This window comes from Quercus robur, chromosome 2 (genome assembly GCF_932294415.1).
Source record: "Quercus robur chromosome 2, dhQueRobu3.1, whole genome shotgun sequence".
NCBI classification, from domain to species: domain Eukaryota; kingdom Viridiplantae; phylum Streptophyta; class Magnoliopsida; order Fagales; family Fagaceae; genus Quercus; species Quercus robur.
In genome coordinates, this window is record NC_065535.1 from 73,136,458 (window position 1) to 73,153,382 (window position 16,925).

The 16,925-nt window shown below is 34.1% G+C and overlaps 2 protein-coding genes across 5 annotated transcripts in view; one reads left to right on the forward strand and one right to left on the reverse strand.

Annotated features, from left to right (window-relative positions):
• The window catches only part of LOC126714927 (G-type lectin S-receptor-like serine/threonine-protein kinase SD2-5), a 149,960-nt gene that overhangs the window by 102,802 nt on the left and 30,233 nt on the right, over positions 1-16,925 (reverse strand). The gene's annotated exons all lie outside the window — the stretch shown is intronic.
• LOC126714942 (WAT1-related protein At5g40230-like) overlaps positions 9,625-16,925 on the forward strand; it is a 91,257-nt gene continuing 83,956 nt past the window's right edge. The window contains exons 1-8 of the mRNA XM_050415363.1: positions 9,625-9,910; positions 10,043-10,108; positions 10,217-10,330; positions 10,995-11,235; positions 11,336-11,494; positions 11,586-11,734; positions 11,896-11,945; positions 14,700-14,921. Coding sequence (XP_050271320.1) covers positions 9,717-9,910; positions 10,043-10,108; positions 10,217-10,330; positions 10,995-11,235; positions 11,336-11,494; positions 11,586-11,734; positions 11,896-11,945; positions 14,700-14,812 — 1,086 coding nt within the window. The 5' untranslated portion in view covers positions 9,625-9,716 and the 3' untranslated portion in view covers positions 14,813-14,921. The remainder of the gene's footprint in view (positions 9,911-10,042; positions 10,109-10,216; positions 10,331-10,994; positions 11,236-11,335; positions 11,495-11,585; positions 11,735-11,895; positions 11,946-14,699; positions 14,922-16,925) is intronic.

Here is a 16,925-nt window from a genome sequence, read left to right on the forward strand (position 1 = left end):
TGTATTTGTCATGGCAATCATATTCCTTGGTAAAATACCTCACCTTGGCAGTTTTAAGAGAAATGTTGTGTCCACAATATTTTTGAAACACTTTCACAACAAATCATAAGTTGTTATTGATTCTAATTTGAACAACCTATAGGTTGTTCAAATTAGAATCAATAACAACTTATGATTTGTTGTGAAAGTATTGTAAAAATATTGTGGACGTAATACTTTTCAAATTTTAATATAGTTCATTCGTCTTCAAATACAAAGATATCAAAACCTTAGGCACTGCCATTGTAGTTGTCATGCCAATAATGCTCATGTTCTTAAAATACGTTAACTGAACAATACGCATGCTGAACCTTTTCCTTTATGCAGTTTGACTGGAGCTATTGTAATTGCTTTTGGATTTTATGCAGTAACATGGGGGCAAGCCAAGGACAAAGTCATGGCTACTGACAATGTTCATAGCTTGGAATCATCCACACCCAAAAGACCCCACCCTTGCAAAACACATGGTGCAAAAGATACAAGAAAGTTTTATAACAGGTAAATGTTAACCAATGTTTTAAGGGTATTGGTTTAGTAACTAATTTTAGAAATGTTTTATTGGGAGAATAATAAAACAATAAATATTGTTAACAACATTTTTATATTTCTCATGAAAGTGGTGTCAAAACTTTCCTATTATGATTTATCAACAAATCGTCCTAAAGGTATTTGTTAACATGACCCATTAAATATCCATACACATACACTTAATCTTAGAACTAATAAATATTAAAAGCCCACTACTAAGGTACCATCAACAATTAGTAATTTTTGCTTTTGGCATGTGGTGTCACAATACTCCCACCATCTTTGGAATGACAAGATGAAAGACTAAAAGAGCACTAGGATTGGGGTGTAAAAACTCGCTAGTTACTATTTTAGCAACTAGACCCTTAAAGTCATGCTCCATCTGGGTATGTAAACCCAAAATTTTTTTTCATCCTAGCTATAGTAAAGGTTGCATATATGCAACTAGAGCACTAGCATCCAGGGATGCCAAAAAAAAAAAAAAAAAAAAAACTATTTTGCATCCTCAAATACTACTTTATCTATTTTATAACTCACCCTACATCACTATTTTTATTTTTACATACAACCCAATAAAAAAATAAACTGCCTAAAGTATTGTTTGAGGATAAAAAATAGTTTTTTTTTTTTTTTTTTTTTTTTAAATCCCCCATTGCTAGTGCTCTAATGCTACATACCTAAAACAAAAAAAAAAAACAAAAAAAAAAAAAAAAAAAAAAAAAAAAAAAAAATTGTAGGACCACTTAAAAAAAAAAAATTTTGCCACAATTGTCTATGTAACAGGCTATGAGTGGTAGAGAAAAAGAGATGCGTTTATATGAAAGTGACAAATAGTCAATCACATTTTGCCACGAAGGATAATTATGAAAAAATTCGTGACTTTTTATGCGGTAATAGAATTACTCTACCTAAAATATTGTACAATTTAGGCATGGTACATGCGAGGAAGCACATGATCATAGGAATAGGCTTAAATATCTATGATATGTTATAATATTGATTTTTTTTTTTTTGGCATATGTGATAGAATTTTAATCTATGGCATCCACTCCCTCATAATTGTTCTTTATCATCGAGCTAAAACACTAATCAATTTTTGGTATGAGTGGAGTTTGAACCCCAAATATTAATTTTAATAATAAAAACTTTATTAATTGAGCTAATTGGAACATACTTCTAATATTGAAGGTTAATAAACCAAAATAGTTACAAATTTCAAGGTTATAGTTTATCCCTTGAAGTTTTGCCTAGTAATCAAATTCCTTCCCTTGAGTCGTGATTCATCTCTTTTCTTTTCTTCCCTCCATATTGGTCCAATTTCATAAATTAGGGCATATTGTGCTAATTTGAAGCTATAATTTTGAAAATGATATTTTCCTAATTATGGATTAGAATGTAGAATTTAGAATTAAGCTTATTCCTACATGTCAATCAATCTGTTAACCAATCACAAAAAAATAAAAAATAAAAATAAAAATTATTCCTACATGCCTATCAATCATTCCGAGGTGACTAAAACTAGGGCAGTTTGAACTAGATAGAAGATATATTAAATTATGAATAACATCTTAGCAAGGCATTTGTACAAACTTACCAAAACAATACTATATATTATGCATGGGTCTTTAGGTAGAAACGCAACAATACGACAAATAGTCCACAACTTGGATTGAAATTTTAGCGTCACCCACGGGACAACAACAATATTAAATAAAGAAACGCATATTAGTATCAGCGGAGCCACACACTAATATCAATAAATGGCCACAGGAATGACCAAGATTCAAACCCCCAAGAAATTTGCACTATTAATATTAGTTATTGAATGCTAGAATTTATTAAAACTGTGCAAATTACCTCATTGGTCAAGCAATAAAGATGGTACAATAAAAAGTTACCATGGTCCTGATAAAATTGAATACAATAATGGAGTAACAGCAACAATATGCCCTTCTTAGTTTTCAACTCCAATCCTCATGTTTGGTGAATATGGATTCGAGAATAAATAATCTAGGCTAGATTAAACATTCACAACACCCTCTAAGACCTTAACCACCATGGACATGGAATGCCTCCTAGTGAAATCATTTTGCAAACACCATGCTCATCATATTCACAACTTCAACTCCATGTAATTGCATATATCTTCACTATACTTATCAATTAAATCCAGCAATCGATCCTCCTCAATATTTTTCTTGAAAAGATCAAGCAAATGCATTGCTTCCTCTGGCTAAGAGCGATCCAAATTTCTACTTCCACACAAAATCTCCAATAGCACTACTTCAAAACTATAGACATCTACTCTTTCTGTAATCACTGAACTCAACTATTCTGAAGTCATATAGCCAAGAGTCCCTCTCATGGTTTTTACAACTTGGCTCTGGTCATGGTCAACTAATTTAGACAACCCAAAATCAAAGACTTTTGCATTAAAATTCTCATCTAAGAGGCTATCATGAGGTTTTATATCCAAGTGAACTATCTTCTGCCTACAATCCTTATGTAAATAAGTTGGCCCCCTTGCAATGTCAATGATGAACTTCTTTCTATGTTGCCAATCAAGCAACATCTCAGGATTTTTGTGAAATACCCATCTATCTAAATACCCATTAGACATTTACTCATAAACAAGAAGCCTATAACATTTCTTAGCAAAAATACCAATTAGTCTCACCAAATTGATATGATGAATGCTACCAATTGTCTCAACCTCTACCAAAAACAATTTCTTGATTTGACTAAAACCGTCAACACGCTTAACTGCAACTTTTTGTGCCATCAGGTAAAGTCCCTTCGAAAATTGTGCCAAATCCTCCCCCACCGAGTTCCTTATTGAAATTTTCTATTATTGCTTGCAAATTATCATAAGCATATCTTGTGGGCATCCCTGATACATAATCCAAATAATACTCCTCAGCTTCATTTGCATTTTCCTTCTTCCAAAATAGTAAAGCAAAGATTCCAATTAAAAGACACATAACAAGCAAAGATCTGAGGCTAGATCTCACTATTATTTGCTTATTCTTTTTTGTGGTTTGTTTGTTTTCTAGGAGGACCTAAACTTGAGACATTTTGGACCTTAATGTATACTTAGAGTAAGTATAATCTTGATCAATGGCCATCAGTGAAAAAATTTGGGATAATAAATAACAGTTCATAAACTTTTGCTTGACTTATAAAAAGCAGCTTTGCAAGAACAATCTTTTTTTTTTTTTAATACTAGATTGAAATTTTACTCTAGTCTAATCTAAGTATATATGTGTGTAAAGCTCCCTCTTGGAGACTTGAACTCTGGCCCTTAACCCCAACACCCCCACAAGCATTTATACTTGTGAAATGACCATCGCACCAAGGATGTGCAGTGATTGTAAGAATAATATTTTAAGCAATCCTGTTTACAACTATCTAAATTTGTATGTTGGTGATCTAGAGGGGAAAATGGGCCTTTTCCCTTATTTTGTCCCTATTTTGAAATTATTCAGCAGAATGCCCCTATTTTTGAAATTTGATTTTAATAAAATCGAGTTCTGTATAAAACTCGATATCCTCAAAATCGAGTTATATGTATATTTTTAAGTGAAACTCGACATTAGTAATGTTGAGTTTCACTTAAATTTTCAAAAAAATTAAGTGACAAAATATACATAAAACTCGACATTGCTAATTTCGAGTTCTACTTGTAACTCAATTTTTATAAAATCAAATTTCAAAACAAGAACACAATGCTTAATAGACTATTTCCCCCGTGATCTGGATTTATACTTGGGAGTCTTGAGTAAAGGGAAAGTATACATGACCCATGATCAGAAATAATTACATCCGACTTGAATTGAAAGATTTATATTAAATATATATATATATATATATATTAAAAAAAAAAAAAAAAAACGTTATACACTGGAAAACTAAAGATGAATGTGGCTGGACCCTATCTTTTCCAAACAGTACAACCCAAAAAATCATACGAACTAGCTACTCGCTATATACACCACAAGTACAGACAGACCCATGTTTGGGCTTGTGGGGCTAATGGCCCCCCCGACCCAATGGAAAAAAATAGACCATGTATATTCTGCTTGAAATTGAATTTGGACCAAACAAAAAATAAACTTGGCCTCCCACCAGAAGATGTTGCCCTTAAATCCAAAAATAGCCCGAATGGGTTGGGTCCTGTGAAGAGTAAGTTTGAACATAAAGCGTAGTCTGTAGTAAATGGGTTGGGTCCTGTTAAGAGTAAGTTTGAACCTAATGCGTAGTCTGTAGTAAATGGGTTGGTCCTGTTAAGAGTAAGGGTACGTTTGGTAGAGTGTAATAGAAATTGTAATGTAATAACTATTCCTATGATTTAGCTTTACAGTTGTTTGGTTATGTTTTTATTACCTGTAATAATCATTCCATATGAATCTCTATTCCTTAAAATGAGGAATAGACATTCCTTATTAAAAGTGTTGAATCCCTATTCCCTTGCTAAACGTAATACGCTCTGCTTAAGCATAATTCTCAAAATTCCCAAAATCCCCCTCTACCCGCCTTCTCCAAAAATTTCTTTCTTCTTGCTCTGAACAAAAATCCCAAAATCCCTCACTACCTGTATTTTCTCCAAAACTTCTCCTTGCTCTGTTAACAAAATTTCCAAAATCCCTCACTACCTGCATCTTCTCCAAAATTTCATCTCCTTCCTAAATTTTTCATCTCCCTCCTCTCTAAAATTTTATTTTCCCGCTGCTAGAGATCTATTTATATGGGTACTGTCTTTCTTTCACCCTCAGTTGTTGCTCCCTCTTCTCAAGATTAGAAACAAAGATATTTGTATAGCTGTGAGGTTCTGTGAAGCAAAGATTAGGAACACTGACCGTGATCAGCCAGCAAGTCTAAAGTGAATCAATATAATATAAATATATATATATATATATAAATCACGGTCAGCCAGAAAATGTAAAGAGAATCAATATAATATATATATATCACGGTCAGCCAGCCAATCTAAAGCAAATCAATATAATATAATATAATATAATATATATATATATTTTATCAAAAGGTTTTTATTTTAGCTGTGTAGTTTGGCATGATTTTTATTTCAGCTGTGTAGTTTGGCATCATATATACTCCTAATATATATTATACTCCTAATATATATATATATATATATATTTTAACAAAAGATTTTTATTTCAGCTATGTAGTTTGGCATGATTTTTATTTCAGCTGTGTAGTTTGGCATCATATTTAGGAGTATATAAAGTAATCCTTATAAAAAATGTATTTATTATAATAAGGGCATTTTAGGCAATTTGATTTAAAAAGCTTTCATTACATCGTTTTAAGATGTTGTACCAAACATGTGGAATACATATTCAGGGCTCTATTACTATAGGGTTACCAAACAACTGAATAGGAATAATTATTACATTACAGCATTTTCCATTCCTTGTAATAGCTATTCCTATTCCTATGTAATTATCATTACAGTCTACCAAACGTGCCCTAAGTTTCATCTTTTTCTCCGTTGGGTTATGTTTTGGGTTTTGTTTAGATGGGTTGGTTTTGATTACTTCTATTAACTATTTTTTTTTTTTAGAAGCCTATTAACTATATAAAAAGGGGTAATAACTTAGAGTTCTATTTTGGTTTATTGTGCCACTTTGTCTTTTTTTTTTTTTTTTTGGGTAGTTTTTTTTTTCTTTTATATATATTGTAATACTGATACAACAAATTTCATAATATTTTTATAATTATTGAGGTGTCAATTTCTTATAAGTCAAAATAAAATAATAAAATATGAAATTGTGACCAATCACAACTGAAAATAAATGTTTTGTGAAAATGTTATAATACTTATTAGGTGAATGTGTAAAAGTTACAGAAATTTTGGTCTACAATGCCCCTTTTTGTGTAGTGAGCCATTTTTTTTTTCAAGTTTTTAACAGTTGCTACAGTAGCTATAGCGTTTTTTTTTTTTTTTTTTTTTTTTTTCTAGTCTTCCGTTTGTATTTTTTAAATATTTATAAGAACCCGCATATATATTTTTATATTGACACAACAAATTTCATAATATTTTACAATTATTGAGGTGTCAATTTCTTATAAGTCAAAATAAAATAATAAAATATGAAACTGTGACCAACCACAACTAAAAATAAATGTTTTGTGAAAATGTTGACACTTGTTGGGTGAATGTGTAAAAACTACAGTATTTTTGGTTTGTTCAATATGTACTGTTCATCATTTTTTTTTCTTTTTCAGTCATAGATTTGTTCTCTTTTTTTCTATTTATAAAAAGAGCGAATAGGCTCATGAATAATGTTATGAACAGTATTTTTGGTTTAGTGATTTGCATTTTTCCTCCATTTTTTCCCTTCAAGTTCACCAACTTGGTTTGCTATATTATTTTTGGTTTGTCAACAATAATTTTCACAACACTTTCATAACAAATCAAACATGGTAAATTGTTATTAATTCTAATTTAAACTTACTAATGAAACTATTTTTTTGCTCACTAATAACAACTTGTAGTGAAAATGTCATGGACATAACATTTTTTTGTGTGAAAAATGTTAAGATATCTTGATGTTGTCACAATATTTTCAAAATTGCTGAGCTGTCAATTCTTTACAAGTTAAAATAAAATATAACAAAATTATAAAGGTATTATGAAAATGTTGCGTCATTCTGTTGTGATTTTAGAAATTTTTTGTAGATTTAATCAACTTTGTTGAGCCAAAATTCATTATTCCACATACAATTTTCTTGGGTTGACTTTTTGTATATTTTTCTCTTTACACACTATTTTAAGTAAAAACGCATAGTTTTGCACACAAAAACAAAAACAAAAATTTAGGAAAAAAACATTTTTCATCCTTTATGTTTGGGGTAGTTTACAATTCTTTCTTAAACTTTAAAATCAAGCATTTTTTTCACTTAATATTTTGAAAAAGAGCAAATATGTCATATTGTTATTCTCTCAATTAAACCCTAATGAAAGCTTATGATTCTTAAAATATTTTATTGTGTAATGTCTAAATTACTTTTGCTAAATTTTAACATCCTAAAAATTTTCTTTACGTATTTTGAGTTTTAAATGATAAAAATTCTTAGAAAGTTAGAATGATAATATTCGATGACACAAGCCTTTTGTTATTTTTTTAATTTTTTTTTCTTGGCAAAGCTCAATTGTTTATTGTTAAAAGATGATAATATTCGTTATCATTCTTAGAAATTTTTAGAGAATAGATATATTGTCTTTAGCAAGTAGATACTAAAAAACTATTATAGTTAAATATAAATATATTTATATGTTAAATAGCTACCCTAACTTTGTGGTTGATCAAAAATTTTAAATGAATAAGATTAACTTTTTACAACATAATTATCAAAATTCTTAAAATTAATGTCTCTTTTGATTAATGTAAATCTCTATATACTTTAAAAATCAAATGATTCTTATTTTTTTTTTGTAATACAAACAAAATCTAGAATTGATCTTAATTACTAGAGTACTTTTTTTCCACGGCAAGCATGTGCCTTGCAGGTGTTGCCCTAACTAGTTATATATAATATATCAAAGAGAGACAAAAGAGCATTGTTACACATATAATATTATACAAATTGTGGGGCCAGAGAACTTGTGACCCCGGCCCACTTTACTTTAGGGCCCAAGGTCCGAGCCAAGGAGGGATATAGCTGAGGACATACAGTGAAAGTCCAAATGGCCTAGAGATATAGCCGAGGATGATTCTGTCCTCGGCATCCCAATGCGCTCCTGAAAGAAAGGGCAAGTGCGGTATAGGAACAGTTTAAGGAAAAGCTGAACACCCCCGCATTGATGACGAAAGGACCTCTGGACAATATGGCGATAAAGGACAAAGGAAAGGCTGCCATTACTACAATTAAATACTTTGCGCTAGACAGAGCAATGCTTTTCAGCTTTTACAACCACCCCCAATCATTTTGGGTATGAGCTAATGGGACAAGTATCAGCCCTGGAACGCTAAACCTACACGTGGACGTTGGAGGAAGGGTAAAGGCCAGTATAAAAAGGAAAGAGAAGCAATTCAAAGAGGGGGGGGGGGGGGACAAATCGTCTCCCAGACCATGAAGCCTTAAAAAAGGAGAATAATAAAAACATGAAGCTCCTCAGACGAGGTCTAAGGACCGGAGCCACTCAGGTTGTATCTAAAAAAAAGTATTATGGACATGCTTGGTTCACCCCTGTGCAAATTGCTATGGAAACCATGACGAACCACCGTTCGGTGACCAAGGCCTAGCCTTTCAGTCCATGCTCTACAAATATTATTGTTTGGGCCTTAAACGTGCGAACCCAATACCATTTTTGGGGTCATTACAAATTGAGTCCTTACAAAAATAATTAGCAAGAATGTTACTATTAAATTAATATTTTAGTTTAGCATCTTTTTATTTGTCTATTTGTGATTTGTTCTCACATGATTTTTTTTCTCATTTTAACTTTAAATTTTTTATTTTTTGTGTTTTACTTAACAATAATAATTAGTAATACTACCACCTTTAGTAAGGTATCAATATATAAATTTTGAGTTTATTTTTTTATTTTATAGATAATTACATTCCAATATATTACAAATAGTTATTTTTGTCTCTTTTCATTTTTTGATAGTTTGTTAATAATAAATGAATTTGCTTTTTCGTACTTCAGCCCCCTCACTCAAAGTTTTGGCCCATTCCATAGAAAGCCCCAAAATCTACAAAATTCTCTTATTGCTTTTACAATTTCATCTGTAGATTTGCATTTTAAATGGTGAATGACACCACTGACCAAAGTTCCACGAGGAAAAGGCAATATTTTACAAAAACATAAATATCAAATTCTAAGTAAATTTTATTATTCAAACAAACCTTAATGACTCGACCAATTAGTCAAAATGTGTCACATCTGACCTTTTACCATAAGCAAAAGCGATAATGGAAATATAATATAATATATATATATATATATATTTTCTTTTTTGGATAAGTGTTTTACATATATTATTCATCAAAAAAAAAAAAAGTGTTTTACATATATTTATTCATTCATAAAGAGATCCTTTTTCCTCCATAGACTAGAAGCCAACTAGTGATCCTACAAAGGCATAATAGCAATCATTGAGCGAGAGAGAGAGAGAGAGATGGCAGAGAACTGTTGTTACAAGGATGTTCTGCCATTTTCAGCAATGGTTGCAGTAGAGTGCACAAACGTGGTCTTAAACATCTTGTTCAAAGCAGCAAGTTTGAGAGGGTTGAGTTACTATGCCTTTAATGTCTACTCCTATGCCTTATCCACTCTTCTTCTTCTTCCCTTGGCCTTCATCATCTTCCTCCGGTGTGTCTCTTAATCTGATTCTCTATATCATACATAAAGTAAAGTTCTTCATAAAGTCAATGAAAATTACATGATGCTATAGCTTTTTATTTATTTATTTTAACTCATTGACTTTTTATCTGATATGTTCAGAACCACAGAGCTTCCTACATTCAAGCTGTCTGTCCTCTATAGAATTCTCCTCCTGGGAGTACTTGGGTAAGAAGCTAGATTCTTGCTTTAGTTTTGATTTGGAGACAAATAAAAATGGACTTAGGCAAAAGATGGTTTATTTATTTTTTTTTTAAATTATGGATGTGAAGGCAGGTCTGTAGCTCAGGTGTGTGGCTATAAAGGCATAGAATACAGTTCAGCCACTCTTGCTTCAGCCATCAGCAACCTCACACCAGCTTTCACTTTCATTCTTGCTCTAATTTTCAGGTTTCTTCCATTCTTTCTTATGTTTCATTAGAGTTCTGTTTTTGTCTTAGTGCACAAGAATTATTAAATCACTGGTTATTTCAATGATTCTATGGACAACATCTTCTGGTTATGAAAGTCACTAAGAGCATTATTTTATTTGTTTGCTTTTCCAGGCAGTTTTTCATTCCTATGTAAGGTTACTTTTGTTGCAGGAAATACATTTGATTGGTTAGAAATATTCATTCCATTGAATGGTCTTTAGGCAAGGCGATTCCTGCTATATCATTAAATTATGGACAATGTGTGTGCTAACTACAATGGAGTTTTAATAAAAATAATTTATAAGGAATCATTATTTTCATTGTCCTACTTGGTGTCTTACTGAGTCTTTAATTTTTATTCATTTATTGTGTTTTGGACCCTTTGTGACAAGATTTAAACTTCTTAACCCCAACCCTTCCTCATAGATTGATGCTTACATTGCAACTGTGCTACAAAAAGACTGCCTATGGTTAAACTCTTTATTTTAATACAGAATCAAAGACCAGAACGAGAATGATTTGTCCATATAGTCGTTTCATTTCTTTAACCAATGAGTTTGTTAAATACAGTTCTTATTGGCTTATGTCATTAGAAAATTTTTTCCCCTTTCCTTTTAATGTTATACGGATGCTTCAAAAAGGATGGAAAAGCTTGGTTTAAGAAGCTCAAGTACTCAGGCTAAAATCATGGGCACTATAGTATCAATATCAGGTGCAATGGTAGTGGTTCTTTATGAAGGTCCTGCAGTCATAGAGACCTCGTTTCAATTACCATCTCTTTCAGTTCATTTTCCTCTAAGCTCATCACTATCGAATTGGGTAATAGTTGGCCTTCTACTTGCTGTTGAGTACCTTCTGTTTTCAATGTGGTACATTGTTCAGGTACTTGGTGAATTCTTATTTCAAGTACTTTCTTGATATATGAAATTTGGTACTGGTCTATAGAATTCAAAGTGGCTGATTTGCGCATAACATTTTACAGACTCAAGTTATGAGAATATATCCATCAGAGCTAATTGTGGTGTTCTTATACAACTTGTGTGCGACAGTTATATCTGCACCAGTATCTTTATTGGTAGACAAGAACTTGAGCGGTTGGAGACTAAGGCCTGGCATAGCATTGGTTGCAATTGTATACTCGGTAAGAAACTAATGGACTACATTAAAAAAAAAAAAAAAAAAAAAAAAAAGGCTATTGGTATTGTTTGACCAGAGGAATTCTCTCTGATCAGGGATTCGCTTCAGCCTTCAGCAACATTGTCCACACTTGGGGTCTGCACTTGAAGGGACCTCTGTATATATCAATCTTCAGGCCATTATCAATTGCCATAGCAGCTGCTATAGGTGTTATATTCCTTGGTGATGCTCTCTATCTTGGGAGGTATAGTACTGTCTTGTGAGCGCGCGCACACAATTTACTTTTTCCCACTTTTGGGAGTTGAACATTTGAATCAATTCAAAGAAGCAACTGCTATTTTCTTTAACTGCCTATTATTTGGCTTTTCATGGTTCACTTGTCTATTTTTCTTCCTAATGTTGCAGTGTTGTTGGAGCAATAATAATATCTGTTAGAAATACTGGAAGATTGTATTGCATTTCATAATGAGAGAATATACATCAAAGCCTTATATAGGAGGCGTAAGTGTGCGGTACAAGTAAAGTGTAGTACAAGTACAAGTGTGCTATACAAGAAAGGTAATTGGGCCTAAAGCCCATAATATAATATAATATACATTAACAGCCCCCCTCAAACTCAAGGTGGATATGAGACCAACTTGAGGTTGTCAACTAAATCACGAGTGCGTCTCTTAGGAAGTGACTTGGTGAAGATATCTGCAAGTTGATCTTTGGAGGAGACGGAGAAGAGCTTAAGAGCACCATGGACAAGATGATAACGGATAAAATGACAATCAATCTCGATGTGTTTAGTCCGTTCATGAAAGACATCATTGTGAGCAATATGAATGGCACTCTGGTTGTCACAATAAAGGGGAGTAGCAGAGGAGATGGACACACCCAAATCCTTAAGAAGCCATCGTAGCCAAAGGAGCTCAGATGTGGTATCAGTAAGGGCACGATATTCTGCTTCAGTACTAGAGCGGGCCACAAAAGTTTGTTTCTTACTTCGCCAAGAAATCAAAGAAGAACCAAGGAGAAAGCAATAACCTGTAGTGGACCTGCGATCAGTGGGATCCCCTGCCCAATCAGCATCAGAAAATGCACGAAGTACAAGAGGAGACTGAGCTGAGTAGAAAAGGCCATAAAAGAGAGTGCCCTTCAGATATCGAAGAATGCGCAGAACAGCAGCATAGTGAGTAGATCGTGGAGCAGACAGATACTGGCTCACCTGATGAACAGCATAGGAGATGTCTGGACGAGTAACTGTGAGATAAACTAGGCTGCCAACCAATCGTCTGTAAAGAGAAGGATTAGACAATGGTTTCCCCCCCGAGGGTGTCAAATGCGCATTAAGTTCAACCGGAGTGTCAACAGTCTTGTTGTCAGTGAGTCCAACTCGAGATAAAAGGTCAGAAGCATACTTGGCTTGAGTAATATAAAGACCATCTGTGGAATGAGTAATTTCAAGACCCAAGAAATAACTGAGATGTCCAAGATCTTTCATCTCAAATTGCTGACTGAGAAAATCCTTGAGTTCTTGAATGCCACTGAGGTCATCACCAGTTATGATCATATCATCCACATATAGAAGAAGCAAAATGGTGCCTTTATCAGTACGACAAAGAAATAAGGCAGAATCATACGGACTGGCAGTGTAACCCAGGCGAAAGATAGTGGAGCTGAACTTGGCAAACCAAGCTCGTGGAGCTTGTTTAAGACCATAAAGTGCACGTCGAAGATGACAAACCTTGTTTGAGTCAACAGAGAGACCAGGAGGAGGTTGCATATAGACTGCTTCACTCAAATCCCCATTAAGGAAAGCATTTTTAACATCCATCTGAAAAAGATCCCATTTACTAGCAACAGCAACAGCTAAGAGGGCACGAACAGATGAGATACGAGCAACGGGAGCAAAAGTCTCTTCATAATCAATCCCATACTCCTGTGTAAAACCTTTTGCAACAAGACGAGCCTTGTAGCGCTCAATGGACCCATCAGAGCGAGTCTTGATCTTATAGATCCACTTACAACCAACCACAGACTGTCCAGGAGGGAGAGTGACCAGATCCCAGGTATGGTTTTTGGTTAATGCATCAAGTTTCTCTTTCATTGCAATCTGCCATAAAGGGTCAGTGGAGGCCTCACGATAGGTTTGAGGCTCGTGAAGTGTAGCAAGGGCAGTGTAACAATGATAGTCAAGTAAATGTGTAGGAATGGATCTTACCCGGGTTGAGTGGCGATGTGGAATGTCTTGTGGAGGATCTTCAGGCGGAGCAGGAGCAGGGGACCCAGGCTCAAGGTGGGGTAGCTCGTCATCAACCTGTTCATCTTCAACCTGTCTAGGAGAAGCATCAAAAATATCTGGAGAGAAGTCCAAAGAAGGATCAAAAGTATTTGTAGAAGGAACAAGAGACTCGTCTGGAAAGATTTCTAAAACAGAGGAGTTAGTCAAGGAAGAACGAAAGTGAGAGAGCTCAACAAACAATCGGTGTTCCCAAAAGACAACATTACGAGAAACACGAAGACGATGAGAGACAGGATCATAACACCTATAACCCTTTTGAGTTTCGCCATAACCAAGGAAACAACAAAGTCTAGATCGAGGCTCAAGTTTGTTGTGCTCATGAGGCTGAAGAAGAACGAAACAAGCAGATCCAAAGGATCGAAGGTGATGATAATCAGGAGGTGACCCAAAGAGACGCTCATACGGAGTCTGATTATGAATGACAGCACTTGGAATGCGATTAATCGCATGAACAGCATTAAGAGCAGCTTCACCCCAAAATGGGGCAGGAACTTTGGCAGAAAGAAGAAGAGCACGAACAGTGTCAAGAATATGACGAAGTTTTCTTTCGGCTCGACCATTTTGCTGAGAGGTACCTGGACAAGTTAGATGATGCACAGTGCCATAGGAATGTAACAAAGCTTGAAAAGCATATTGAGTATATTCAAGAGCATTATCAGAACGAAAAGTTTTGATACGTTTGGAGAATTGGGTTTCAACCATTTTGGCAAAGTTGCTGTATATTGGTAAAATTTCAGAACGAGATTTCATAGGAAATATCCAACTATAACGAGAATAATCATCAATAAAGACAACAAAATATCGAGATCCACCAATACTAGCAACAGAAGAAGGTCCCCAAACATCAGAATGAATTAACTCAAAAATACTATTAGAAATTGATTCACTGTTATTAAAAGGCAAAGCTGTTCTATGGGAAAAGCAAAAGAGGCAGAAGAAGAAGAAATGAGTGAGGATTGTGATTTTGGTAGCTTGGGATCCTCATCATATGGTAAGACCCCTTTGTTGCAAAGAAATGAGGCTGAAGATATGTAGAATAGATGTAAACAGATTAATTGTAGCTGACCAAAAATTCTTCAGCACATATTTGTGATCTAATTGGTCAATGATATTTTCAAGTTTAGAGCAAAGCACATGTCTAAAGGTTAAACCTTTTTATTAGACAGCTCTATGTCCATGGTCAACGCTTACAACCAATTAATCATTCTTTCAATTTCTTATGTAAATCTAATATATAATTTAGGACAATCTCCAATTTATCATACATTGAGGAAATGCTTTAGGCTATAGTTAGTGGCTTCTTCTGTAAGTTTTAAATTAAATAGTATATAATTTAGGACAATCACCAATTTATAATGCATTGAGGCACAATATTTTAGGCTATGGTTAGTGGCCAACTGAGTTAGACAAAATAGCACTTAATAGATCAAAGGTGCCTAAGTTCTTTTGTCATCATCACTGGCTGACCTGACTTAAAGTTCTCGCCAGGGGTCATAGCTCTCCCTGAATGATTTCCAGACTTGTTCCCAGATAAGTCACCCTTAGCAGTTGTCCAATTTGCCAGAGACCATAAGTGGTTATTGACTATCACCTCCCTGCTTGTGGGCGTGAATAGAGAAATATAGAGAGACAGAGGGCATGCTGCTTCTATCCCACATAAACTTTCTTTAATTCATCATTGCATCTCTCCAACATGCTGCTTATATCCCACATAGACCACTGCAGCAGACAATGTAACATCTAATCTCTGAAGCACATGGTCGGACTGCTGCAATCCTATGTTTTCCGAACAGCTACAAAAAATTATATGTACTAGCTATTCACTGTATACATAAAATCCAGCACCCAAATAATCATGTTTTCCACCAAAAGAATTTATTGAAAGTAAAACTAATGATAATATGTGGAGAATAACATTATAAAGAACCACTGAGTGATTCGTTTTAACTCTAGTCATTAAGAAGCAAAGGGCGTTGCAAAGTTACAATATTGGCTCCATCTCAGTCACCATCCCTTCAGCTTTATTCTCCACTGGGCACATGCACATCTGAAACAACGTTAGTGATAAATGGCCTTTTGCCTGCTGCTGAGTACCTTCTGTTGTCAATCTGGTAGATTGTTCAGGTAGTTTTATAAGGAAAAATCTTTGGATTCTCAATGGTAGTGCTTCTGAGATGTTGCAAACTTTATGAGGGAAAAACTTTAGAGAGAAGCCAAATTTGAATTCTGAGGCAGTTTCCAGGGGGGGTGGTTGGCAAGTATGATTCTCAAAATTAATCCATCATTGAAATTCACAGAATCAGGAGCAGAATTAGACTGTTGGTCCAGGAAGTAGAAGACTTTACAGTCAGATAACTGCGAGGCAGGGCTGTGACTAAGATGGGAAGAGGGGTTAGAAGTATTTTTTGAGTTCCAACCTAAACTGACACCAAGTTTGGCATTATTGTTAGCGAGTTTTGTAAGGAAGCTTATAAGTGAGGTCTTAACCTCTTCCTCTACAGAATATGACATGTGGAGGAGTAGAAAAAAGGAAATGAAGATCACCCGGATGGAAACTTGATTCATTTTTGTGTTGTGATATGAGATTTGATGCAAGCAGGTCTAGAGAATGGCCTTGTTGGGGAAACTTGGAGTTATTAATATGGGACAATTTTTGAATATTTGGGATATTGTGGAACTAGGAGGAAATTCCAATGTCAAGTACTTGTTGTGTTGCTGGAATTAGTTATGGAGCCAATTGGTTGATTCTACAATGAAAATTTTATACGTGCATTGTTTATGGTTGGCACTAAATAGTTAAAGGATAAGCCATTTGAATCGAACCACAATTAAATATATGGAGCCAGGCTAGCTGGCAGCTACAAACTGTTAAAAAGTGACATTTGCATTACTTTTTTCAAAATGGATTGTCAATCTTGAAACATTATACTAACAATGATTTGTCCTGTGTAACTAGTTTAATGCTCTCCTAGTCAATAGACATTGTTCGTGGAGGTGACCATTTCAAAAAAGCTCAAGCCTGACAACTACTAGCTTCATTAAGTTACTACGATCCAATAGTTTTGTTTGATCTTATTTAATGTACAAAACCAATATTATACATGTGTAATTTATCTCCAATTAACTGCTTCCACATAGAGCATATAGA